This window comes from Calidris pugnax, unplaced genomic scaffold (assembly GCF_001431845.1).
Source record: "Calidris pugnax isolate Ruff unplaced genomic scaffold, ASM143184v1 scaffold37, whole genome shotgun sequence".
NCBI classification, from domain to species: Eukaryota; Metazoa; Chordata; class Aves; order Charadriiformes; family Scolopacidae; genus Calidris; species Calidris pugnax.
This window is the reverse complement of record NW_015090816.1, coordinates 1320644-1346107: the sequence shown is the minus strand read 5'-3', so window position 1 is coordinate 1346107 and position 25464 is coordinate 1320644. Positions and strand designations below refer to the sequence as shown.

At 45.8% G+C, this 25464-nt stretch overlaps 1 protein-coding gene across 2 annotated transcripts; it reads left to right on the top strand.

Moving 5' to 3' along the window:
- Positions 1 to 95: 95 nt before the first annotated feature.
- On the top strand, positions 96 to 24391 carry CEP63 (centrosomal protein 63kDa). Of its 2 annotated transcripts, XM_014939740.1 has the most exons (15): positions 96 to 112; positions 2814 to 2882; positions 4638 to 4818; positions 6771 to 6866; positions 9058 to 9183; positions 10048 to 10161; positions 12550 to 12783; positions 13031 to 13176; positions 13966 to 14100; positions 14815 to 14929; positions 16937 to 17134; positions 18641 to 18727; positions 20463 to 20668; positions 21681 to 21984; positions 23857 to 24015. In XM_014939740.1, the coding sequence occupies exons 2-15, from the start codon at positions 2839 to 2841 to the stop codon at positions 24013 to 24015; spliced, it is 2145 nt and encodes a 714-aa protein (XP_014795226.1). In that variant the 5' UTR covers positions 96 to 112; positions 2814 to 2838. The 2 variants fall into 2 exon arrangements, with proteins under 2 accessions (XP_014795226.1, XP_014795225.1); XM_014939739.1 differs by lacking the exon at positions 96 to 112 and having other exon boundaries at positions 2566 to 2882; positions 23857 to 24391.
- Positions 24392 to 25464: the final 1073 nt, after the last annotated feature.

Here is a 25464-nt window from a genome sequence, read left to right as displayed (position 1 = left end):
CGGTCCGACTTGGCCCGGCTCGGCCCAGCCCAGCCCGGCCCGTCTCGGCCCTGGCCTGACTACCGCCGGTAACGGTCGCCGGCCGGGGCGGCGCGGGGATCCCGAAGCCCAGGTCGGGCCCTGGGGGGGGAAATAGGGGGCTTCTCGACTGGGGAGTGGGGCTGGGGGGACCCTGGGCATCACTGAGGGGACACCGTCCCCGGAGAACTGCCCTCTGGCTCCCCGTGCTCCCACCGGGCTCCGGCCTGGCCCTCCCTGCCCCGGAGATGGGGAGCCCCTCTGCTCCGCTCTGGGGAGACCCAACACCCCCCAGTGCTGCCTCCAGCTCTGGGGCCACCAACAGCAGAAGGACATGGAGCTGTTGGAGCGGGGCCAGAGGAGGCCCCGGAGATGCTGGGAGGGCTGGAGCCCCTCTGCTGGGAGGGGGGGCTGAGAGAGTTGGGGGGGTTCAGCCTGGGCAAGAGAAGGCTCCGGGGAGACCTTGGAGCCCCTTTCAGTCCCTCAAGGGGCTCCAGGAGAGATGGGGAGGGACTCTGGGTCAGGGAGGGGAGCCATAGGAGGAGGGGGGCATTTGACACTGAAAGAGGGGAGATTGAGCTGAGATCTCAGGAGGAAATTCTTCACTGTGAGGGTGGTGAGAGCCTGGCCCAGGTTGCCCAAAGAAGCTGTGGCTGCCCCATCCCTGGAGGGGTTCAAGGCCAGGTTGGAGGGGGCTTGGAGCAACCTGGTCTGGTGGGAGGTGTCCCTGCCCAGGGCAGGGGGTGGCACTGGATGATCTTTAAGGTCTCTTCCAACCCAAACCATTCTGTGATTTCCAGCGCTGACAGGCTGAGAGTCTGTTTATTGATACTTTTGGGAAGCTCTTGCTGCAACATGGGTCGTGCTCTTCTGTTCATTGTAAACTTGTTTCCAGCAGCACTTGAAAATTACATACTACTCTGTGCTTTTTATACTAAATAATCCCAAGCTTTTTTCACGGGCAGTATTTTTAAGTCCTACATATTGTAAAATTTCCCCCACTTGACTCTCCTGAGAGTCTTTCTTGAGTTGGGATGGGAATCCTTGTTGATTTTTAAATGTTTTCTCTCTCTTTTTGAAAAAATACTTCCTTTTTCTTCATTTTCAGAAGTGGGGGGACACCTCTCCTTGCTTCAGCTGTAGGTAATGGCAGAGGTTGTTTCCTCTTGTGGTGTCCCTGTGGGTCTTTGCTCATTAGTAGCCTGTGGCTTGCACCTCATGAGTTGCAAGCTTGATAGGTCAAAAAAATAATAGCAAGTCGACAAACCTGATGTAGCATCAGCACTGGCTGGAGGTGTCTGGTTGTGTCTTCCCCCAAAGCTGGGTGAGCTGGCAGGCATGAAAAGCTGGTGAATTTGGGGGTTTGACCTTGGAGGCCCTGCTTAAAGCTTAGGAGAAGCAGGAGTGGATGTTGCTGGGCTCTTCGTGGCAGTGAAGCCTTTGGCGTTGAACTTATCCCAGCCTCTCAGGGAAGGAGCTGCTGATAAAGAGCCTACATTGGCTCTCAGGATTTTCTGTTTGAATTTTAGCCCTGTGGTGGGCAATGAAACCTCTCTGAAAATCGATTCCGTGTAGGTGTGATTAGAATGGAGCAGAAGAGCTGGGACTGGCTGGTGCCTGCTCTGGCCACCCGGAGAGCTCTCTGGGCGTGCTGTCAGCAGCTCTGGGGATCTGCTCATCTGCTCTCCTCAGCAGCTCCGCCATCAGCTCTACAACAAAGATGTTTTCTGCATACTGATTGATTTTTGTTAAGCACAGACAGGACCAAAGAGAGATGAAACACTCTCTCAGAATAGGGATAGGATTTTTTTTTTTTTTTTACTTTTCCTCAGTGAAATGTGTGGTTTAAAATAGAGCTGAACTCCCAAGGACAGGCTTTAGCCTCTGGATGGAGTTTTAAAATGCTGTAGGAGCAGGATAGAAGTTCTGATGGAAGTGAAAGAGAGTAAAGCTGAGTCTGCGCTTCTAAAAGCCTCTCTTTCTGTGACCTGCTCCCTCTGTTGTTGATTGCTTCATCATCCTTAGCAAAGATCCAGGAGGACCCCTCTCTAAATGCTTAAGAAGGTGCATAGATGTCTTGGAAACAGAATATTGTGTGAATACCTCCACAGAGCAAAACTGAAATGGGTCTTTTGTATCCTCAGGACGAGTTTAACCATTTTTATGCTAGAGAGCCACAGTTTCATGGAGGAGCCACTGGAATAAATTCTAGTTTTCCTGGTGTGGTTCCGCATGTCGTCTGTTTAACCTAGTCTGTAAGAGAGACCTGGGAGAGATCCGGTTTATGGACAGATTCTTACTGCTACTTGCTACAAGGTGCTTATGATTTTTTTCTCCAAAGTGGCAAATAGCCCTGTTGGAGGTGGATGTGGGGTTGGCCCCTTTGGAAGTCCCCAGGTGTCCCTGATCCACCACAGTTTGGTGCACCCAGGAGCTGGGATCTGCCAGTCCCTGTGCATTGAGTTTGTCCCTTTGCTGAAGTGCAGATTTGCTTTCACTGCTGCTGTTTGAGTTATTCCCTTCGTTAGATCTCATGATTTGATTTTTCTGAATGGTTGCATTGGGGCTATTTTTTTTTGTGTGTGTGTGTGCTAGAAAATTCTTTTTTCCTTTATTTTGTGGGTATTTGGCTTGTAAGTCCGTGAAGGTGACCGCTGTTCTCTTCACTTGTAATTGTGTGCTAATTGTAATTATTTCTTTCCTCTGTGGACTTCGGCTTATTCTGCAGCTGGATGGAGAAGTAGCCTTGGTTGTACATTGCCATGGGTGACTGCTGCTGTTTTGTACTTTCCTAGCTGCTGAACCCACCAGGATTTGGTGATGGAGGCTTTGCTGGAAGGAATGCAGAGAAATGGGCAGGGGAGGTACGTATGCACCAGTATGCACCAGTCATTCAATGTCATTTAAATATTAACCTTGCCTCTTATTCAGAGTTGAATCCTCTGGTATCAGGCAAAGCTGACATTGCTTATTATTTAAGAACTTTGGAGTTTGTCCACTAGCACATGCTGGTGGACAAATGCAGTGTGTGGTGGCCTTCAACTGGTGCAGAAGCAAAGTCACTGGGTAAGCTGGCTTTGCAATAATCACTTATCAGCTATTACAGTCTTAATTGTTAGAAGTGTAGCTTTGCATCCTCCTGAAAACCTTAACTCTTTTTTTTTTCTTTTGGTTGTTGTAGCTTTGCATCCTCCTGAAAACCTTAACTTTTTTTTCTTTTGGTTGTTGTTGTAAACCCTTGTTGTCTTCTAACATCAGGAGCAGCAGTAATTAAAGGTGTGAATAAATATTATTTTTGGTAACAGCCTTGCAAGGTTAATGAGACATGACATTGTTATCTGTTTTTATTGAAAACATCTGATTATTTCCTGCTCGTGCTGAACCTGCAGCCCCATTCATCTCTGAAGAACCCTTAATGCTGTCTTAGGTGAAAGTGTCTAGACTTTGATCCCAGGGAGAGACTGTAGTGCCAATAATGGGGAAAAAAATGTTTTAGGTGTTAAACAAGCATGAAGCAAAAGTCCCTGATGCCATTTTCATAGTCATCTTTGCGAACGTGACCCAAGTTTCTTGGTACCATATCTTCTGCAGATAACTGGGTGCAGAAATCAAGTTTAGACTTAGTTTTATATTAGCAGATGCTGTGAGGGAAATGTTCTTGCTTTGCATAATAGCTGCTAATTTTTGTTTAACTCGCAGGCCAGGGTGAACTTCAAATTTAACTGATTTTTGGCTCCTTTAAGAAGTATTTCTTTCCCTATAGAAAAACTGCCAACTTGCGAAGTGTACATATGCTCTGGGGGAACAGAGAAATTTCAATCCCTTACCCTATTGATTTCCATTTCTTTTTGGTGCCTCCTGTTTGACAGGCAAATTAAAGGGGTAAAGATCACCATGGAGTTCACCACCCTCTAAGGGCTATAGCTTGCAAGCCTGAATATTGTCCCTGGCTTAGCAGCTTGTGAAGTTTTAGAGGAGTTAGTTGGATTGGCTTCAATAATTACTGCACCAAATTAGAAATTGCAGCGTCGCTAGGGAGCATGCTCTCCCCAATGGATTGCGAATGTTTTATTCTTCATTATCATGTTGTCATCCAACCCCCTCTACTTAGGGGTTTGTCTGCATTTGTGATAAACTTCTGTTTTCGGGAGCTGTTAGCTTGGCTCTGAGATTTCTCTGGTGGCTGCAACTCGGTATAAGATGCCTCTGCCTGGAGAGCAATTAAGGCAAATTCAAAATAGGGATAAAACATGCTGCGGTTTGCTTAGATAATGCACAGACAAAGGGATAAGTGTTTATAGGGGCTTGTAATGGTTCTCTGCAAGACGTTTGACGTGTGTAGGTCGTTTGTTCTCCCTGGGATTTTACAAGTATTCTTCATTGGTCATTGCCAAATTTAGGTCTCTGCCCAGCGATGCGAGATACTGCATTAGAGAATGGGATGGACGTGTAAATATTAAGTATATTTCTCCACAAGCTGATTTGCATGGAGTTCAAAGCACAGCATGCACAGAGCTGGTCCCCCATCAGTTTGTTCTGCTGACTTTGTTGGTCGATGGGACACTGTGCCCGTGTTGGGTGGTGCCTGCTTTGTAACTGCCAGCTCTTTTCCCTTCCAGTGGTGGGTTCTTGACTTCCTGTGAGGCTGAGCTGCAGGAGCTGATGAAGCAGATTGACATCATGGTGGCCCACAAGAAATCTGAATGGGAAGGGCAGACGCAGGCTTTGGAAGCTTGCCTGAGTGTCCGGGAGCAGGAACTTTCCTCTGCCAGGGCTGCTCTGCAGGAGAAATATAAGGAGGTACCTCAAGTTCATACTGTTTTCTGATTTGTATCCACCCCTGTGTTTTCTATGTTACAATACAATATAAAGACTGAATGTGAATTTTTGAGTGCTTTGGGTATTGTTTCATTACTTTCAATTGTTTTATTTTTTAATGTTTAAATGCTAAGCCAAAACAAGGGGTTAACTTTAGTAAATAGCTGTGCTTAGCCAAACAGGAGCCTGTCTCTTAATCGGAAATCAAGAATAGAATTTACAAAGGAGCCTGTTGGAACAAGGCACCAGGCTCTTAATTCAATCAAAGTCAAGCGATGAGCTCCCTGAAGGTCGGTGGAAGTCCACAGATTGAGTTGTCACAGTTTCTAGAGAGAACCCAGAGACACCGAATCTGGAAACAAGAGTAATCCACGGCCCAGCAACCTGCAGTCATTGGCAGAAAAAAAAACATTTGGTAGGGCAAACTGCACCAAGGTGTTGCTGGGAGGTTCTCCGCAGGCTGTTTTATGCAGCTCATGTTTTGTAGCTTTTAATTAAAGGCTACTGGGGGGACGGCAAAAATTTTCTGTATTGATGGAGAAGTATCAATAAGTGAAGTTTTTGCATAGGATGAGGGCCATAAACTTTCTCTTGTGCAAATAAACTGATCTCTCTTTCCTTGGATGGGAGGAAACCAGCAGGAGTCTGGGTGGCTGTATCTGAAGATCTAGCCACATGGGCTTTTTTTTCTGGAAGTGTTTCTCTTTATATTTATAGTTACTGTATCCTATCTTTTGGCAGACTCCATGCTACAAATTGTATTTTGGCAGCTCTCTGAGGAAGTTGCTTTGACTTCTTGGGTTGAAAGCCAGCAGATAACTGCACAAGCCCTTGGGGTTTTTGGGTGCCACAAATTACCCAAGTACTGCTGTAGCTTGGAGTAATTTGGTGTGGAATCTAGCAAAATAAAGAGAAATGTGACAGGTTGCGGCAACAGTGGGTTAAGAGCTCTGTAGTTTCTTGTTAATGGGGTCAGGTGCTTCTGCTGGTCCACGTGGCAAGTTTTGGAGTGAATGTCTTTGATTACAGAGTTATTAAATCTGGAGTCTTGCCACAGGATTTTTATTTGCAAGAACAGTGATTTTCATCATACAGATGAGCATATTGCCACAGGATTTTTATTTGCAAGAACAGTATTTTCATCATATAATCTATTGTTAATATCAATTGTGTTTTCTCCAGGCACTTTTGAAATATTTCTTACCACCAAAAGCGAATATTGATTTCAAAACTGAACTGTAAACTATGGTTTAGTCACTACAGCTTTTGCATGCTTTTGATTTACTCTAATAAATTTTCTGTGGTGATTTCTTTTAGTGTATTGGCTTGCTGCCCTTTGGACCTGCAGTTATAAAGGTGGCCGCTCTGGGTTGTGAATGGGAAAAAGACCCAACCCCAAAATTGGTCACAGGAGAAGTTGAATCAGTGTAAGGGAAGTCTTCCCATTAATTTCAGAGTCCCATTTCTTTCTTTGTCCCTCTCATCTCCATGTGTTATTTGCAATCTCTGCTTCACCTCAGCGTAGTAAGATAAATGACATAGCCACCTTTTCTCTTGGTAGATAGCTTGAAATCATGAAGCATTTTTATGAAGAATTTGATGAAAATACCAAATAAAAATAGCCGTTTGACACAACCCCCAAACTGTTGGTTTCATCACAAAAAATGAAAGCCAGATACTGGCTCAAAACAAGAAGCCAGAACAGAAACAGTTCTGGCCCCAACCTGCCAAAGATTTAGGGATGGACTTAGTCTGATTCGTAGTGTGTGACCCCACTGAAATGTGCAGTTGTTAACAGAATTAGGATCTTTTAATAGTCATTTACCACTCCTACAATAATGTGTATTTATGAAATGAAAACTAACCCCAGTACCTACTGACAATAAAGTCCACTTGTATTGTTTTATTTATTTGCTTTTTAACTCTTGGTTCAGGTTGGCACGTTGCGTCACCAGGTAGCAGACATGGAAAAAGCCAAACAGGAGATGGTTAGAGAATACGAACAGCAGCTGAAGAAATTTCAAGAGGAGGTGAGTTGCAAAAAGAGAAGACTGGGCTTTAGTTCCCCCTTGATATATGATCTGATAGGTGAAATGCTTTGCGTCATTGCTTTTGTTTAAATGCCATGCTTTTAAAACTTCCCATTCTTTTAATGTTTATGCTCTTACAAAAAAGAGCATTGGGCGGAAACAAAGTAATATTTTTATGCTTCATTAAGCCTGTTTTTTGCACTTCAGAGGGACTTGGTGATGAACAGAAAGCTGTTGGGAGTAGCAATGTGTAGTAGATGTATTGTTGCAGTTTGCGCGTGTTAGACATTTGCAGAAGTTTGCTGCAAAATTGTCCTGCCTTCACCCATCATAGTCACCATCGTGCTTATTCTGAAGTTGCCATGGGTACAGGCAGCAGCGGGTTGCTCCTTCAGCATTTTGTGAAATTAAAAAAGGGTGGTGGTGCAACTGGCCTTGATCCTATGAGATGAAGAGATGAGCACGGTATGTAGGCTCATCTTTGGCCTCTGTTGACTTGGATTTCGTTGGTATGGATTTTGTTCCCTCAAGGCATATTAGTCTTAATACACTTAATGAAAACTAAGTATACTTAGAAAATATTTTTTTGAACATAATTGCAGAGCTTTCATCTCAAAAAGCTTCTGATTCACCGCAAGGTGGTACATGTGGAATGTCCTGCAGGTGGTACAACAGCATTCCACGTTTATGCCTTAACTCTTTGCCTGTCTCCACTTGCTTGGCAGTAGCAGAGTTTAATGGCATGAACAGCTAGTGAGCATTGACCTGTTTTCTCTGGAGGGCTGGGCCCAGCTCATGCTCGCTGTGAGCCCTAAGTTAAATTAATTTGGTAGTCCCTGCTTTGACGACAGAAGGCATCTGTCCTCATTTAAAACACCTCACTGTTTGGTATGACTAACAGTCTTCATTCACGAGATGTTCCCGCTGGAATTGGGGATAAGCTGGGGTGCATTGGCACATCTGCCTAAATTGCTAAGGCTAAAATGCAGTGTGTGTGTGTTGTGGCCAAAATTGCAACGTGTTGGTATTTTACCCACGCAGTATTAAGGCATTAAGCTCCAATTTTCCTCAGTCTTCTGTTCCTAGTACTGTTTGGGGGAAAGTCTCTTTGTCTCGTTTTACCACCCTTACCAGTAAAATTACAGGTACAGCGTCTTACTCACTGAGATTGTGGAGGAATAAGCCTGTCATCTCCTGACGTGTTTGGCCAAAGATGTCCATCTTTCCAGGCCCACTCAACATGCCTCAGTACTTTGCTGACTCAGGGCTCTGGAGAACCCTTTGTGACCAGCTCACGCGGTCTTGATTCAGACGTTTTTCTTCTCACTCTCCATCCATGGGCTTAGCTTTCCCCATCAGTAAAATGGGAATGATGACTTCTCAAATTCATGTGGCTGTTTGGAAACTTAATTTATTTAATAGCTGAGTCGGGGGGAGCTCATCAGATGGAAAATCCTGTGCAAGTTGCAAGCGATTATTTGCTCGGAGGGTCATTTAAATGTCAAGAGTATTTCCCTCACTCCTGCTTCTGCTCTGACTTTAGCATTCTAGCAGTAGGTGTAGGAGTGATATTTTCTGTTGGCACTCTCCCCTCATTGTGAAATACATGGTGTATCTAAGCAGAAAATGCCAGATGAAGCAGTGTTGATGTTATGTATAATGGCGATTCTCAAATTTTCCTCCTCCCACTAAGCGGAAGAGTTCCAGTTCCCACCTGAGCTCCACGAGGGCATTTTAATCACGTAAGAAATTGTACTTGTGTGTAGAACTATCCTCCCCACCCCGTCTCCTCTGTGTGAAGAGATCGACCACGGGTAGTGCCTGCTGTTGCTGTGTCTGGGAGCCACCTGTGGAGAAGGGGTACCACGGTCTTTCTGCATTGATGGCCACGTGTAAACCTCTGTCTTATCAATATTATAGTCGCGTGGTAAGACAGGGGTCTAATTAGAGCTGCTGATGTCACGACTTCAGTGCCATCTTGCTCCTTTTCTACAACTCGGCAGATTTTGCAATCCCGTTGGTACAATAGGCTCATTACACAAATAGAAGCCTTCGCTTGCAAGCTGTGTTGGCCTTGATTAGGGGGATTGTTTGTGTGAAGCCATTTTGTGTGCCTTCTTCCGCCGTGCTGTCTAATTCCTGCCGTAGGGGCCTTGAACCAAGTTGTCTCTCTTTGCTGAATTCCTTGCAGTTGTCCAGGCTGAGGAGGAGCTATGAGAAGCTGCAGAAGAAACAACTCAGAGAAACTAGAGAAGAAGCTCACAAGAGACAAGGGGAGGACCAGTTTGAAATGAGCCGACTGACCAGGAAGCTGGAGGTACGTAGTGAAAAAGGAAGCACTAATCAGAATTTGTAAGTATTTCTGGGCTTCAGTGGTGACTGAATAGTCAACTAGGAAGTGGACTGTGAGTCCTGCTTAAAAAGCACTCTCCATCTACTCTCCAGGTGTAGCTGTTCTCAGCTGCTTGTGTAATAAAGGCAGTTTTCTGTGTTGAGGCCTCCCGAGTACACAGGATAAACCACGCTGCTGTTCTTATTTGTAGACTAAATTGAAGGAAGAAGGGGCTGGAAGGGTAATGAATGGTGTGAATGGAATGAATTCCAGCGTGGTGAGGTTGTCATCTCACTTCTTTGAGGAGGAGGGAGCTACTTGTCATGCTTCTTCTCAACCCCGTCTCATCTTTTAATCTTTTTACTGTGCTGAGCTCAATTTTCTCCCGCTGCACCCCGAAGATGTGGGTAACAAACACATCTGACTGATGCAGTGTCCAATTTCTGGAGCAGAGATTAGCATTAACATGCTGTAGTTCCTACTTGCCATCTTAGTGATTTCAACAGCAGCACGTTTTGGAAGCTAAAGACGGTCGGAATTGTTAAACCTCTGACAGCAAATCCATGCAACTAGCCATGAATCTGTTAGCACTTAACATTTGTAAACAGCAGTAATTGACACTGACGTTTTAACTCAGGAGGGAAGGAAATACAGCAAGCACAGTGTGTGAGGGGTTTTTATACTGCTGAGTTGGTGCATCAAATGACTGGCTAATGGGTTCCCTGCTGCGGGGAAAGGTGCCTGAGGATGTGGTGGAGAGAGAAAGCAAACATGGATAGGAACTAGAAGGGGGCCTTCTTGTCAACTGCATGGACGTACTGCTCCAAGCCACCCCCGCTGTCCTTGCAGGAGTTTCGTCAAAAATCACTTGACTGGGAGAAGCAGCGCTTGCTCTACCAGCAGCAGGTGGCATCGCTGGAAGCGCAGAGGAAGGCTTTGGCTGAGCAGTCTGAGCTCATTCAGGTACAATTAATTTGTGCTGAAAGTTTTTTGTTTTGTTTGTGGCAGCGGGTGGGAGGAGACGGCGGGGGTTGGTGGGGGGGAGAGAGACTAATGAAATCTCTCAGGCTTGAATCCAGCTTAGGTTGCCATTGAAATGACTTTTAATGTCCTGGTGGAATAAGGTTTACTTGTGGAAGTGCTGTATGGAAAAAAGATCTGGAGGCTGTCAACAGAGGTTAGATAAACCTCGTGCAGCTCTCCCTGCTGCCTCTCTACCCCTCCAATTAGTAGAGAAGACGGTGGGGTGAAGCTTTCCTCGGGAGGCAGAGACCACAGCATATGACACTTTAAAATAGCTGTTACATCATATTGTCTAATTCAAAGCCATGTACCTGCCAATAGCTAAATATGTACCTTGTAGGTCCAGCTCAGGGGATGACGTTGGAAAATAGTCTTCCCTACGACAGATACTTCTGCAAAGTACCGAAGTAATAGCAATTTTCAGCCCCCCTCTTTCTTTCTTTTTACTTTTTAAAGTCTCTTAAAGGCAAGAAGAAGTAGTGGGGCTGCTGTTCCTGAAAAGCTGATGGCTCAGTGAGTTAGCGGTGCGGCAGCAGAGCAAGATGAATTGACCTAGAGCACAGCTGTGAAGTCACACTGACACAATCACAGCCGACACTGATAAGAAGCTCTTGCTGGGGGGCTTTGCACTTAATGGGCTCCTGAGTTGCTCTTGAGTGGAAGCTCCCGCGAGGAGGAGGAGGTTTGTGATGACAGGATTGACGCTGGCTCTGACGGGGGCTTTGTGAGAGGTTGACACCAGGAGATCTACAAATGCTTGAGCAGAAGGTCTGGCTGCTCTGCTGTCTTTGTATCATTGATAGCTCCATTGTCTGGGAACAGATGTGTCCTTGGAGCGCGGGCTGGTACGTTGGAGAGCAGAGGAACTCTTCTCACTGTGCAGCAGAAAAACAGGAATTTGGGGGAATTTTTCCTAAGCGGCGTAGATGACTTAGGTGCATAGGTACTGTGAACAGACTGCCTGAATTCTCAATTTCCTTGAAAAAGCCCAGCGTGAAGGGCCTAAATTTTTCCCTTGGATGTTTCTGTGGGTTTTTATATGCTTAGTTGTTTTTCTGGGTCCGTGGAGTGTTTCTCCTTTCCCTCCTTCCAGCTGGTTTCCCCTCCTATCTCTCTGCACAGGCTGGGGCAGCCTGGCCTTTTCACCCGGGGCTGAGCACCTCCCTGTAACACCCACAGCCTCTAAAATCAGCAAGTGAAACTTGGAATCCTGTGCTGTCCTGCATGTTCTGTGGCTGGAAGCAAGGAGATAGCTTAAATGCTTCCTTAATGCAGAAATAAATATTCAGGTAGTCCTGGGTGCAGAAAGGCTGTGCTTTAAACTCTTGCCCCTCCTGATTACATTTTCTGTCAGGGCTATTCAAATAATGAAAAGGCTGTAATCAAAATTATACCGTAGCCTTCCAAATGCACAGTTCCTATAGTTTTCTCAGTTATGAGGCATTATGTGTCAGGCAGTAAATGAAGGCATGTGGTGATTCTGGAGCTGGCAGGAATTGCTACTCTTAGAAATCGGGAGTAAAGGACTACTCAAATATTTTGTTTCAGGCTTTAAAAATTACAAGGTACTACAGAAAAAGGGAATATGTGAAGTGAATATTCTTAGGAGCTTATATGAGAGCTGGCTTGTTAAATTTCACCAGCTAGCTATGTGGAAAGAAATGCTATGAAATAAAGTATTGTAGCTATAAATAATAGAGCATGTATTGTTTGCTAGTCGTGTGTTCCTTATAACATTTTTTTTTTTTTGTCTGCCATTAAAACAATAAAACATTCAAAGTGAGTGTTCTCGCAAGCTGTTAGAAGCAGATACTTACTGCGTAAAGCAAAACATAATTGACTGTTACATCCAGTTTGTTTCTTCATCTGTTTGGTGGTTGTGTTGTTTTGTTGTTTTTTTCCAAAGACCTGCTTTCTCTCCTGGTGTGGAGTTAACGACTGGGTTCATCTCTAGCTTGTGTACGGTATTTACAATCCTCCTTCCCTGCTGCCATCTCTCTGGGTCTAGCCATAGGTTAATGAGCAAAAAATAGTAGGAAGCTTTGTTCTTAGACAGTTCAGACTCTGGACAACTGGAGTGATGTGAGATACCCTTTTTCCAGATTCCCTTTTGGAGTCAGAGGGGCCCCTCAGCGTTTTTTTGCTCTATTTTCCTTCAGAAGTTTGTAACCCTGGAACAATGTGTTCCCTAATTCCCCGAAAGGTCGTGTTGCTGACTCTGAGAACGTGGCTTGTTCCCCACAGAAATCAGGAGCTGTGTTGAATGTGGTTTCGATACGCTGTGTTTTCTATAATTTAGCTTTAATGCAAACCCATTGCTCTTGGCAGACTCAGCTTGCCAATCGGAAGCAGATTTTGGAGTCGGTGGAGCTGGCCAGTCGCTCGGAGATCCAGCACTTAACCAACAAGCTGGAGAGGGCCAATGATGCTATCTGTGCCAACGAGCTGGAGGTGGAGAGGCTTAACATGAGGGTGGACGACCTGACTGAAAACAATCGCATGATTCTGGAAGATCAGCAAAGGGTTCAAGAAGAATTAAGGCAATCCAAGAAAATGTTAGAGGTCAGTGGAGGAGCTGTTAGGAAACTGGATGTAAAGCAGGGCTTGGGAGACGTAGCAGGAAGGCTCTTCATCCCAGAGCTCCTCTCTAGAGCTATTGTAAGGTTCCTGATTGGCCTCAAAGCTGGCTTTGTACCCACATGGTGCTCTGCAGTATTTCTAAGGGTTCCTTAAAAATCTGATCAACCTCTCATGACATCACAACAAACTGATTTGATCAAATCAGTTATGCCTTCTCCATCCCATGCAGGTGCTACAGGATGAGAAGATGGAACTTCGAGCCACCTTGCAGTCTCAAGAAGATTTCATTGAGAGCTCCAAGCTGCACCAGGAACAGTTACAGAAAGAGCTGGCCAGGCTGACCGAAGCTCTTCACACAAAAGAAATCCTTATCAGGTAGCATCTGTGCCTCCCTGGTTGGTACTTACGCTCTTGAATCCAAATCTATATTCCAGCTTCTCCCACTGAGGACAGTGGAAGACACATTTTCATGTGGCTGGATCTGTGGTGGTTGATCTCTAGACTCGTACGCTGTAGTTTCTGTGCTTCCTTGCAGCATTTGCCAAATTGCATCGCTTTTGAAATCAAACTTTGAATTTTGAAGAGTGTGGAAGGAATCAGTTTTCTACTCAGCTAGGTTTCTGGAGGCAGCACAGGGCTTTTGAGCTTTTTGGCTTTTTTTTTTTTTTTCCCCCCTCAGGCACTTTCAGTCAAATGCTAGAGGCCTTTCAGGATTTGATAATGTGCTTATTAACATAGGTGAGAGTTCTCACTGATTTAATGAGCTACCTTGGGTAAGGTAACTACATATGTGACAAAATCACCTTGGCCTTCCCCTTCTGTGCTGGAAACACACAAGAGCCCTAGGGTCCTGGTGGCCATGTCAAGAGGTTTTGGCATGTGTTACCCACCAGCCCCGTCGTTTCTTGCCAGCTGGATGTCTGCTAATGGCAGGGAGATTGAGCAAAATAGGATGTCATCTTTTCCAATCAGCCTGAGCTCAAACAGGGGGCTGTCACCCAGCTGACATGTTTGTGCCTTCACAACGCCCGCAGGTGTCACCGAGTGTCGGGTTTTATGTGTTTTTCAGAGAATTCCAAGAAAACGGTGGTTCTCTTCCCCCGTATTAGTCGACTCGGGCATGACATTTTTGTACTGAGATTAAAGTTCCATGTTTCTGCTCAGGGCTTTGGAGGAACGCTTGCAGGAGAAGCAGTTGTCTTCCCCGGGGCTAGAGCTGGAGCACATTCTGCTGCAGCTGGATGTTGCCCAGAAGAAGGAACAGCACTTACAGTCGGAGGTGACTCATCTGGAGAACAGGTAACCCGCTGCTTGCTTTCCCTGGGTGTGCAATGAGACTCCAGATAATAACATAATATCCAATACATTGTATTCAGCAAGTTAACCAGTCCCACTGATTTTTTATTTTTTTTTTTGGTAGGCTTATTTTAAATATCAAAGGGCTGAAGAAATCAAATGCTATTCATTTTGCCGTTTAATAGCGAGAGTGTTTTGCTAATTGGCTGGCTGCTTTTCATGGCACAGTGTGGGTGTTTTCAGGGTTTTAGCTTGCTTGGGCTTAGCACCTTCACTGGGAATAGGGTAAGGAGCCTTTGTTGGTCAGCTGGTAAGGGCCACATCCAGACCTTACTGTGAAATAAGGATTATAATCAAACCTTCCTCTCTTGAGTTAGTGGTTTTTGGGGACCTTACTGTGAAATAAGGATTATAATCAAGCCTTCCTCTCCAAGTTCGTGGTTTTCAGACTAATGTTTGCATGGGAAATTTGTAATCTTAACCATGGTGAAGAAACAAACAAGAAAGGCAGTTATCTGCCAGATCAGCTTCCTGATCTCTTTTGAAATGATTTTGGTAAACAAAATCAAAGGATTGGTAAGAAACTTGTAGGTTAAGAGTCCGGTTTCTGTTGTGACGGACGCAGGAGACTGCTCAGAAGATCAAAGTTTCTCAAGACCACGTCCTCCTCCTCTGGGGGGTATGTTCTAATCTGTAGTTTTTGCCTTTGGCACCCAGCCTGGTGTCTTCAAATGCGAGGTGCGCGCAGCTGAGCGAGGAGCTGGATGAGAATATCAAAGAGCTGCAGTCAATGGAAGAACACCGTGCTGAGTCAAAGGCGGAGATTAAAAAGGTAACGCTGCCTTTGTTCCTGGAGAGTGGGAAGGGCAGAGCTGGGGAGTCAGCTCTTCCCCTCTGTGTCAGGAGCAGAGCAGGCAAAGGAGGAGTTGAGCTGGGTGGGTTTGCAGGTTCCTGTAGGTGGCTGTGAGGTTTGCTTTGTGACCACCTCTTTCCCCCTGCGCGTGCAGAGCTTTTTGGCTTTGTGGAGATACTAAATGTGTGGAGATACTAAATCAGTGCTGGAGGAGCAAATAGGCAAATAAATTAAGGTTTGGAATCCTCTGTTTGAGCCTAATACAGACTCCCAACAGGGTGAAGAACAGGGGGAGAATGGGTTTTGCTGCAGTATGTCCTATCACGCTGCAGACAGGGCTTTCATGTGTGTTCTAATCTTTATATGAGTAAGGGAGTTTTTGTTTCAGAGCTGATGCCTAGATGTCAACTCAAGGGCTGGAAGAAATCATAGAATCATTGAGGTTGGAAGAGACCCTTGGGATCATCGAGTCCAACCATCTCCCCTACTCTACAAAGTCCTCCCCTACACCATATCCCTCAGTACCCCATCTAAACGTCCCTTAAACACAGCCAGGGATGGGGACTCCCCCCCCTCCCTGGGCAGCCTGTTCCAACGCCCGACCACTCTTTCTGTGAAAAATTCCTTCCTAATGTTCAATCTAAACCTCCCCTGTTGGAGCTTGAAATGAAGCAGCTCATCTGCCACAAGGACCTCACCTCAGCGCTCTGCGCACCCGAGGGAGGCGAGCCCTCCCAAAGACCATTGCCTTTTAATAATGGTCTAGATCAGTTAGTGTGAGAGCTTCCACTGGAGCATGCTTAGAGCAGAAACCTTATTGGGCTCGAGCGAAAAACCTCACTTCTGTGAAAATCCCTCATCCTTTATTCTGAATGTACACAAGTGCAGGTCTTGCCAGAGATGTGTGCTTGGTTACGCACCTAAACAGCCACACAGTAAATGAATCTCCTGCAGGCTGCTGGGGAGGAAAGAGAGATTTATTATGGTTGTTTCTATTTTATATACTTGGGAGGCATTGAGGTGACATGGAGATAAATCACCGTGTGTATGGTATTTACATGGCTAGGCAGAGATCATCTGATTCAATTTTCTAAAATGCTTGTAATTCTCAGAAAAAAACGCTGGAGGTTTGGGTGGTTAATATTTTTGGCTAGTGGAATGGAGTACTAGGGAAGAAATTATGCTGTGTTGTTGTTCTCTTATGTCACTGAATAAATATACGGTGTGTCTACTGGAATATTGTATGCAGTTCAGGTCTGCCATCTCAAAAAGGATTGAATAAAACAAGATAAGGAATGGAAAAAGATGACCAAAAGGACAGAGTGGGTTTTTTTATACAAGGAACAGCTGAATGGAGTAGGACTTACCAAGCTGGAAAAGAGATAAATGAGACTGAATGTACTAAAAATAAAATCATGCCTGTCATGTGGAAAGTAAATAGGGAATGATTATTCTCTCATAACACGGGGACTAGTGGTCATCAAACGGAGTTATGAAAACAAAGAGGTATATTTTTACCCTGTGCATAGCTGGTCTGTGGAAATTTGCCATGGGTAGCTTTAGTTGCTACAAGCTGATATGGATTCAAAAGTCTTAGGACAAATTCATGGAGGAAAAGTCTGGCTAGGGCTATTTAAAGATACCATCTCTGCCTCTGGAAGGGCTTGCCCAGTTATGGTAAAACACTGGGTATCTGTTGTTGGCCATGGAGGTACAATGGTGAGCTAAAGAGATCCCAATTTGATCAATTATGGGTCTTCTGGAGTACTCCACAGCATGTCACTTATGTCTTGTGCCGGTTGGCACTTCATGGTGTGGAAAAGGATTGGGATGAGGTGGTTTTCAATCAAGAAGGACAAGCATGCACGGAGGGTTTGTTACGCAAAGGTTTTTGTTTTCCTGTACTTAAATTTCGTATTACTGTGTCCTTTTTTGCCGAAACACCTTGTAAAAGCTCATGGGTGGTGTGTGCCTATCTTCCTCCAGCTGAAAGAGCAGCTCTCTCAGGCGGAACGAACTCACAGCAGCGAGCTAGAAGGGATGAGGAGGGAAGTCTCCAGGTTGACGCAGGAGTTACACCAGCGGGACATCACAATCGCGTCTGCAAGTGGCTCCACGTCAGACCTAGAGCAACGGCTGAGAACAGAGATTGAAAGAGCAGAGAGGAAAGCAGTGGAGCACAGGGTAAAAAAGGGCAGAAGACTCTTATGCTGTCTCCTTAAGGGACCTGAAGGTTTGGAACACCACCCTAGGTTTTAGCTATGTTAATAGTTTCCTTCTCTCTTCAGCCTTTGAGCTAAGTCTTTGAGACCTTTCTGATGAAACCTTCTAATTTATGGTGTTCTGTCTTCCTGCTTCCTTTCAAACCTGGGTCTGACAGTCCCATGGAATTCTTTGAGATCACTCGTGCTAACTGGGCCTGGAAGATGACATCTTTGAAAACAAAAGTAAATGTCAACTGCGCATGGTTATTTGGAGCTAAGTCTTTGAGACCTTTCTGATGAAACCTTCTAATTTATGGTGTTCTGTCTTCCTGCTTCCTTTCAAACCTGGGTCTGACAGTCCCATGGAATTCTTTGAGATCACTCGTGCTAACTGGGCCTAGGTGCAATGGTGAGCTAAAGAGATCCCAATTTGATCAATTATGGGTCTTCTGGAGTACTCCAGAGCATGTCACTTATGTCTTGTGCCGGTTGGCACTTCATGGTGTGGAAAAGGATTGGGATGAGGTGGTTTTCAATCAAGAAGGACAAGCATGCACGGAGGGTTTGTTACGCAAAGGTTTTTGTTTTCCTGTACTTAAATTTCGTATTACTGTGTCCTTTTTTGCCGAAACACCTTGTAAAAGCTCATGGGTGGTGTGTGCCTATCTTCCTCCAGCTGAAAGAGCAGCTCTCTCAGGCGGAACGAACTCACAGCAGTGAGCTAGAAGGGATGAGGAGGGAAGTCTCCAGGTTGACGCAGGAGTTACACCAGCGGGACATCACAATCGCGTCTGCAAGTGGCTCCACGTCAGACCTAGAGCAACGGCTGAGAACAGAGATTGAAAGAGCAGAGAGGAAAGCAGTGGAGCACAGGGTAAAAAAGGGCAGAAGACTCTTATGCTGTCTCCTTAAGGGACCTGAAGGTTTGGAACACCACCCTAGGTTTTAGCTATGTTAATAGTTTCCTTCTCTCTTCAGCCTTTGAGCTAAGTCTTTGAGACCTTTCTGATGAAACCTTCTAATTTATGGTGTTCTGTCTTCCTGCTTCCTTTCAAACCTGGGAGTGACAGCCCCACAGAATTCTTTGAGATCACTCGTGCTAACTGGGCCTGGAAGATGACATCTTTGAAAACAAAAGTAGATGACATCTGTGCATGGTTATTTCTATGGCCTTTTCTGTAGGGTCCCTGCAGAACAGGACGTGCTTTGTATTCATGCTTGAATTGAGGGTGGCAGAGCTCTGGAAGAGGCTGCCCAGAGAGGTGATGGAGTCTCCTTCTCTGGAGACATTCCAAACCCACCTGGACATGTTCCTGTGGGACCTGCTCTGGGTGGCCCTGCTCTGTCAGGGGGTTGGACTAGATGATCTCCAGAGGTCCCTTCCAACCCCATAGCATTCTGTGATTCAGTGAAATGCCTGTAGGGTGTTTTGGGCATGTGTTGTGTTCTTTTTTTCTGAGCTTGTTGTTTGTCTCTGTTTCCTCAGGTAATTCTGGTCCAGCTGGAAACCTTGAAGCTGGAGAACTGTCATCTCTCAGAGATGCTGGAAAAAATGGAGTGTGGTATGCTAGAGGTAGGCATTAGGGACCAGAGATGGGCAGGGGCTGGTGTCGTGTGTCCCCTACCTGGGAACAGTAATAGTCTTTGCCCAGGCCTCTCAAAACGTGTGGTAGGGCTCAGTGAACTTAAAACCCAAGCAAAAAGTGCCATTTATGAGGAAATAGGCCCAGAAATTACACAGACTACTCGCAAAGTAGTGAATACTGTGGAAACAGAGCCCTCATCTCAGTTTTCTGACTGTGGTGGGCTCCTGTTGATGTGGCACTCTTGAATCATAGAATCATAGAATGGTTAGATTTGGAAGGGACCTTAAAGATCATCCAGTTCCAACCCCCCTGCCCTGGGCAGGGACACCTCCCACCAGACCAGGTTGCTCCAAGCCCCATCCAGCCTGGCCTTGAACCCCTCCAGGGATGGGGCAGCCACAACTTCCCTGGGCATCCTGTTCCAGTGCCTCACCACCCTCACAGGAAAGAATTTCTTCCTGAGATCTCATCTCAATCTCCCCTCTTTCAATTTAAAACCATTACCCCTTGTCCTGTCACTGCACTTCCTGACAAAGAGTCCCTCTCTGGCTCTCCTGTAGGCTTGAAGCTAGTTGAGGCCACCTTGTCCAGAGGGGAGAAAAGGATCCTGTGTTGAAGAGGCACAGCCTTGGCAGGAATAATTCCTTGAAGTGGTTTGTTTCAGTGCTTGTGGGAGGGAAGGAAGAAAGGGCTGGTTTGCAAGTTCTGTCTCCCATAAACCAGAATGGATGCCTCACAGGGGGCAAGGACTGGATCCAGGCAGCTGAAAACCTCATGGGAATGTGTCATCAGAACTTTTATCCTGTCCGAGCTGTGGGAAGGAAATACTCAGCTCTTTAATATGAGTTTGGAGTGATTATGGAGTTCTTGGGGAAAGTGTTGAGCAGAAGGTTGTGACTGGTGAGATGGAGAAAAAATAAAGCTTTCTCTAGAGCTGATTTGAGACTGAAATGACCTAAGGCCCTTTCCTTTGAGCTTGAAGTGCCTGCTGGGTTTTCTCCTTCCTGCCTGACCAAAAACTTGATAGCAAAGTGCAAAGCAAGAAGAAAAGGCCCCGCGCCTCCATGGTCCAGGAGCTACTGATTTTGGCCAGATTCTTCTAATGCACATTTGCAAAGGCCTTAGATACAGCAGTGATGAGAATGAATTAAGTATCTAAATTTAATAGACTTGGCAAAAAGAAAGTGCTAGTGTGACAGGAGTAGAAAGAGTGGGAATTACGTCCCGGGGAGAAGCAAGTTGTTTGGATTTTCTAAAAGAAAAAAATTTTCACTTTTACCAATTGAAGTTTCTAAGGGGCTATGGATCACCCTATGTGTGGGGATGTCTATGCACAGCCTTTTGTAATTATTACCACAGGCCTCTGCTAATTTGAGCGAGGGGATCTAGAAGTGCTCCTGCAAACAAATTAGCAAAGGCCTGTGAGCCTACAGCCTAGAAGCAGATACATCTGAACTATTCTTGGTCTGTAGTTTTGTTTTCAAAAGCAGCCAGTGGTGAGAGAGCCTTCCTTTCCCAGGCAGATCAGCACAGCTTGGCTGGATGCAGGCACAATAATACATCATTGATTTGCTCTTATGAAAGCCTTGAAACTTTTGCCTGTCAAAATTGAGATTAGAGGAAGGATGTGCTTGAAGGAATTGCTCGCTGGCCTTTCCTCTGGATTCTGCCGTGTGTCTTGCAAATCAAAAGTTTTGACTTCAGCCTTCCTCTGCCTATTAGGGAAAAGATGTCACCCCGAGTGCTCTCAGTGAAGACTATGCTATTGAACTAAAGAAATTACAATCCGAGAACCAGCAGCTGCGGAAGGATCTCGCAGAGGCCAGAGCAAAACTGGAGCTCACCCAGCAGGTCTGCCAGGATGGAGCCGAGGGCGCCGCTCAGCAGATGCAGGATGAAGAGCCCGAGGCCAGGGATGTGCACAACAGGTGAGTGTTGTGTGATCCCAAGGAAGCTGCTTCTTTATTATGAAGGAGAACAGAAGACCTGGCCACGTGTGGGTTTTTAATGATGTGCTTTATGTATAGTATCTATCTCCAGCACATAGTACGTATGGGAGAGCACAAGAACTGGTGAAATTGAATCTGAAATTGCTTGAGAAGCAGTCAGTGCTCTTTTGGGTGAAGGGGTTAGATTTGGCCCAGGTGGCTGTGCTCCTTTCTTTTGCAGTACTAGGATGTGCAGCCTGTAGTTTCTGTGGTCTAGAATAGCAGAAGAGTGAGAGAGAATTCCCTATAGACTGGATGTGCATGTGGATGTGCATGTTTCCTTGAGTACTGTGTCCAGTTTTGGGCCCCCTACCATAAAAAAGACATTGAGGTGCTGGAGCGGGTCCAGAGAAGGGCGACAAAGATGGTGAGGGGTCTGGAGCACAAGTCTTATGAGGAGAGGCTGAGGGAGCTGGGGGTGTTCAGCCTGGAGAAGAGGAGGCTGAGGGGAGACCTTATTGCTCTCTACAACTCCCTGAAAGGAGGGTGTAGAGAGGTGGGGGTCAGTCTCTTTTCTCAAGTCACAGGCGACAGGACGAGAGGAAATGGCCTCAAGTTACACCAGGGGAGGTTCAGGCTGGATATTAGGAAAAATTTTTTCACTGAAAGGGGTCTCAGCCATTGGAATGGGCTGCCCAGGGAGGGGGTTGAGGCCCCATCCCTGGAGGTGTTCAAAAGAGGGGTTGATTTGGTGCTGGGAGGTCGGGGTTAGTGATGATGCTCCTTGTTTGTTGTGTGGGTGTCTATTTTTGTCAGCGAGGTTGACGGTTGGACAAGATGATCTTTAAGGTCCCTTCCAACCTAGAAGATTCTGTGCTTCTGTGAAGTCCTATGGAAACAAGAGCCAGTTTGGATTTCCAGGGCTACTAGTAACCTCTGCAAGTTTTTGCTGAAGTCCAGCTGCTGAGAGGCAAACTTCTCCAACAGTTTTGTGTTCAAACCTGCCTTCCAGGACAACTCGGGAAGCACAGCACAAACATGATGCCCAAGCAGAGAGAATACATCACGAGCCTGACGGGGCTGGTCAGCATCACCAAGGGCAGCCCCAGAGATGGGGGGCTGCTGAAACAAGAACTGTGACCCCTGAGACAGGCGAGCCACCCACCCCAACCAGCAGGAAGAACTCCACAGAGTCTTTTGCTTTGAGTGCCTCACCAGGAACAGATTTGCTCCATGTGCTGGGTGGAAACAAAGATTTTGCAGATGAAGCATCTAAGCAGCCCATCTCAAATCATCAGAGAGAATCTGTGCCTTTGGTAAGCCGTTGAACAGAAGCTGGTTGCCATTCAACAGCTGAGGATATAGCTGGGTTCTCATCTGGCAAAAGGAGCCAGATTTTTGATGTGTGATTGGTCTGGTAGGTGTATGATCCTGTAGGTGTACATCAACTGTTAAACAGAGAGGAAAAATCACTGCTGGATGGTTAATTCTTGGAAAATGGGGGAATGGAAGAGGGATGCTGAGACTAATCCTCACATCCTGGGTCAGACAGGGCTGTAGTAGTTCAGGGAGGGGAGAATCCTGGGTGCTGATCCTCGCTGCAGATGTGTTGCCACTGGAGTATTTAGACTCTGCCACTTGAGAGTGTTTTCTCCTCGGGTTGTGTGTTAGCAGTGACAACAGCTATTTTTATTTTGTGGGGAGCCCAGAGAAGAATGTGATGCACAGATAAGCGGGGGCTTGTCAGGTTTGTACATCTTGACGAGGTTTATTGCCAAGAATAGGTCTTGATTGTTTCAAGACTTAAATAGCTTGTGGGCACATCCAGAAAACAAATGTTGAGAGCTTAGGGAACGGTAATATTCTAAATGGAAACTCTTCAGATTGCGGGATTGGAACTGAAGTGTGAATGGTTCCGCTCTAGGGCCTGATGTTTAGTAGAAGATAATGTGCTGCTTTTTTTCTGAGAGGTAGAAATAAGGTTTCTAAGGAAATGCAAATGTTTCTCCTGGTGTTGACTGGGACTCCCTCCTTGTGGTGAGGTTCTTCAAGTCAGTTCCTTTAAGGCTTTAGGTCAGTTCCTTCAAAGTTAAGAGAGAATTCTCATCAGTAGGTAATAGTGGGGTAGGAAAGATTTGCTTGTTGTTTTTCTGCTTCCCTTTGTTTCTGACTGTTGATAGAAGACCAGAAAACCCCAAGACGCCAGGATTTAGAAGTAACCAATTATATTCTCTTGCCAAGACATTGACACAAGTTTTCTGTAAGGGAAATTTTAGTAACTTTATAACTCACCTCCAGCCCCTGTGCAGGAAGCTTCTCTTCATCAACTCGTAAATTAAGCTTAGTTTAAAACGTTATTTCTGTAAGTTAAGAATGTGTGGGTAAGTGGTTTGAGTAGCAAGAATAGTTCTAGACTGTAAAGGTAAAAATCTGGGGTAGTTGATTGACCATTGCTGGCTGGAGTGGTGGTCAGTGAGCTGTGGTGGTGGTTTGGTCTGTACCTCCCATTATTTCAGGGAAGAAAAGGAGGTATAAAAAAGAAAGCAGAGCTCTCCCCAGTGCTGGCCCAGTCTGGCAGTTCTTTCCCTTCCCTGAAACCCAGGTTCTGAGATGACACAGCTCACTACTGTTTTTATGAAGAACAAGGAGCAAGATGTAGACCTTAACGCAACCATGACAAAACCCGTGGTGTTTTGTGGTGACCTTCTCTGGACTCGCCCTGTGATTGCTCATGCCGTGTCATGCCCTCTCAGTATTTGAAGTGGAGGGACTGGGAATTGAAGTGAAACTCCAGTTCACCCAAGTAAACAGTTAAATCCCTCTGGTGTCAGGGTTCTGCCTGGGAAGTGCAACAGTTATGCAGGCAGATGGAGAGCTCGTTTCTGTTCAGCGCAAGCCCTTAGAGAGGAGAACCCCTGGCATGGAAAAGTTACGTGTGCTGAGGTGCTCATTTTACTCCCTGCAGTTTTGGCAAAGGCTTGGGAGGCTTTCCCTGTTGGTTGGAGGCTGTTGGGAGGGACAGTTACCTGTGACACAAGCGTGAGAGCTGAGTGCCTGGTCTGTCCAATAGGACAGAAATGAGACAAGACATAAAGAAACATCTTTAGCCGCATGATTTGCGGATCAGTAGTGTTTCTGGCTGAAACCTGAAATGAGAGAACACCTGATAACCCTTTGTTTCCCTTTAGTGCCCCTTGCCTACAGCTTCAGTTGACTCCATAGCTACAAGATACCTGGAAGAGGAAGAACTGAGATCCCAGCACATCCTGGAGTCCCTGAACGCTCACCTTGAGGAACTGAAAAAAGAGAGTGACAAGATAGTGAGACAATTTGGACACCAGGAGTAATGTTTCTCATGGAATTTGAATCCTGGTTTACTGATGTGGTTCCAGACCATGACTGGGGAGGTACCTATAAACCACTTGCCACGGGAGCGTGAGTGAGAGAGTCCGTATCTCCTGCTTTGGGCTGGATCAGGAGGATGGACATCGAGGAAAGGAAGCTCCTCTCTCATGTGTTTGGTCTGGTTGAGGGTATTACACCACGAACACTTCAGTCTGCTTGCTGTAGGTCAGAGAGCTGCATCAGAGCTGTGCCTTTGTGCACTCACTCACAAAGAGACTGTGTTTTTTAGAAGCAAGCCGTTTGCTAATTTTAACCTAGTGTTTTAAGTGTGGTTTTTTACATGTAAAAGCATTGAAATAAAACAGAATGGAAAAAACACCTCTTTTCTTGTTCATACAAATGTATAGAGCAAATCTCTTGTGGCTTGTCTTGCCTTCTCATCAGGAACTTTGATCAGCACCTTTTCCATCCTTTCCCTCCCAGAGCAGCTATGTTCTTCAAGGAACAAGGAATCTAATTCCTCTTTCCTCGAGGCTATCTGTATTTTCTCCCATTAATTTCCCCTTGGTGGAATTTCTTAGTGTTTCCTGGTTCTTGCAACTTCTGCCCTTTAATGTTCATATGTTGTCTGGTGTCTTTATCTTGCCTTGCACGTTGCTGGTGCTGCAGAATGGCTGAGGAGTGAATGGCTGAATCCTGGTGATGGTCACAGTTCTTGCAAAAGGAAGGAGAGGAGGTCGAAATGGGAACGAAATTGAATGGGAGGAGAACTAGATGATCTCTATGGTCCCTTCCAACTCTAAAAATTCAGTGAAATTCAGAGAACCTACAGACAAGTGAGAGTCATCTGTGTGGCAGAGGCTGGTGGGTAAGCTGGTATCAGCCCCTTTTGAATCTAGGCAGTCTTGGACACAGTTGAGTTGCTGCATTAAAATACATCTGTGACTGTTGTGAGGAATACACTGAGTCCTTCCTCAAAGAAAGCAAGTTGTTGATGAATGAGCAGAACCTGTTTCCTATGGACTTGCCTTTCTTCCAGGGCATTCTGCAGTTCTTCCTGTGGCTGAGCCTTCCCAGCCTTTGTACGGGCAAACCTAGGGATGGAGACATCCCTTGTCCATGTCTGTAAGCTTCCTCTTCCTTTCCCTCAGCTTCACTTTCTCCTTGAAGAGCTTAAGGCTGTGGAGAAACGGGAATTAAAAAGCAAGACAGGCATGCAAAAGCCAGACATCAAATTAGGCAGATGAGTTGAGAGTTGAGCGAAGGCGATGCTTGTCTGCAGGGTGCATCCTCTTTGTCATGTCCTAAAATGGGGCTGCGCTTGGTCAGGCAACTCTGCATTCCAGAGCTGGAAAGCATTTGAATCAACAAGTCCTTTTATTTTTGGCTTTCTTCTGGAGTTCTTTGAAGGAGGGTGAAACCTTCAAATCCATGCAGTGAGGAGTTGGACT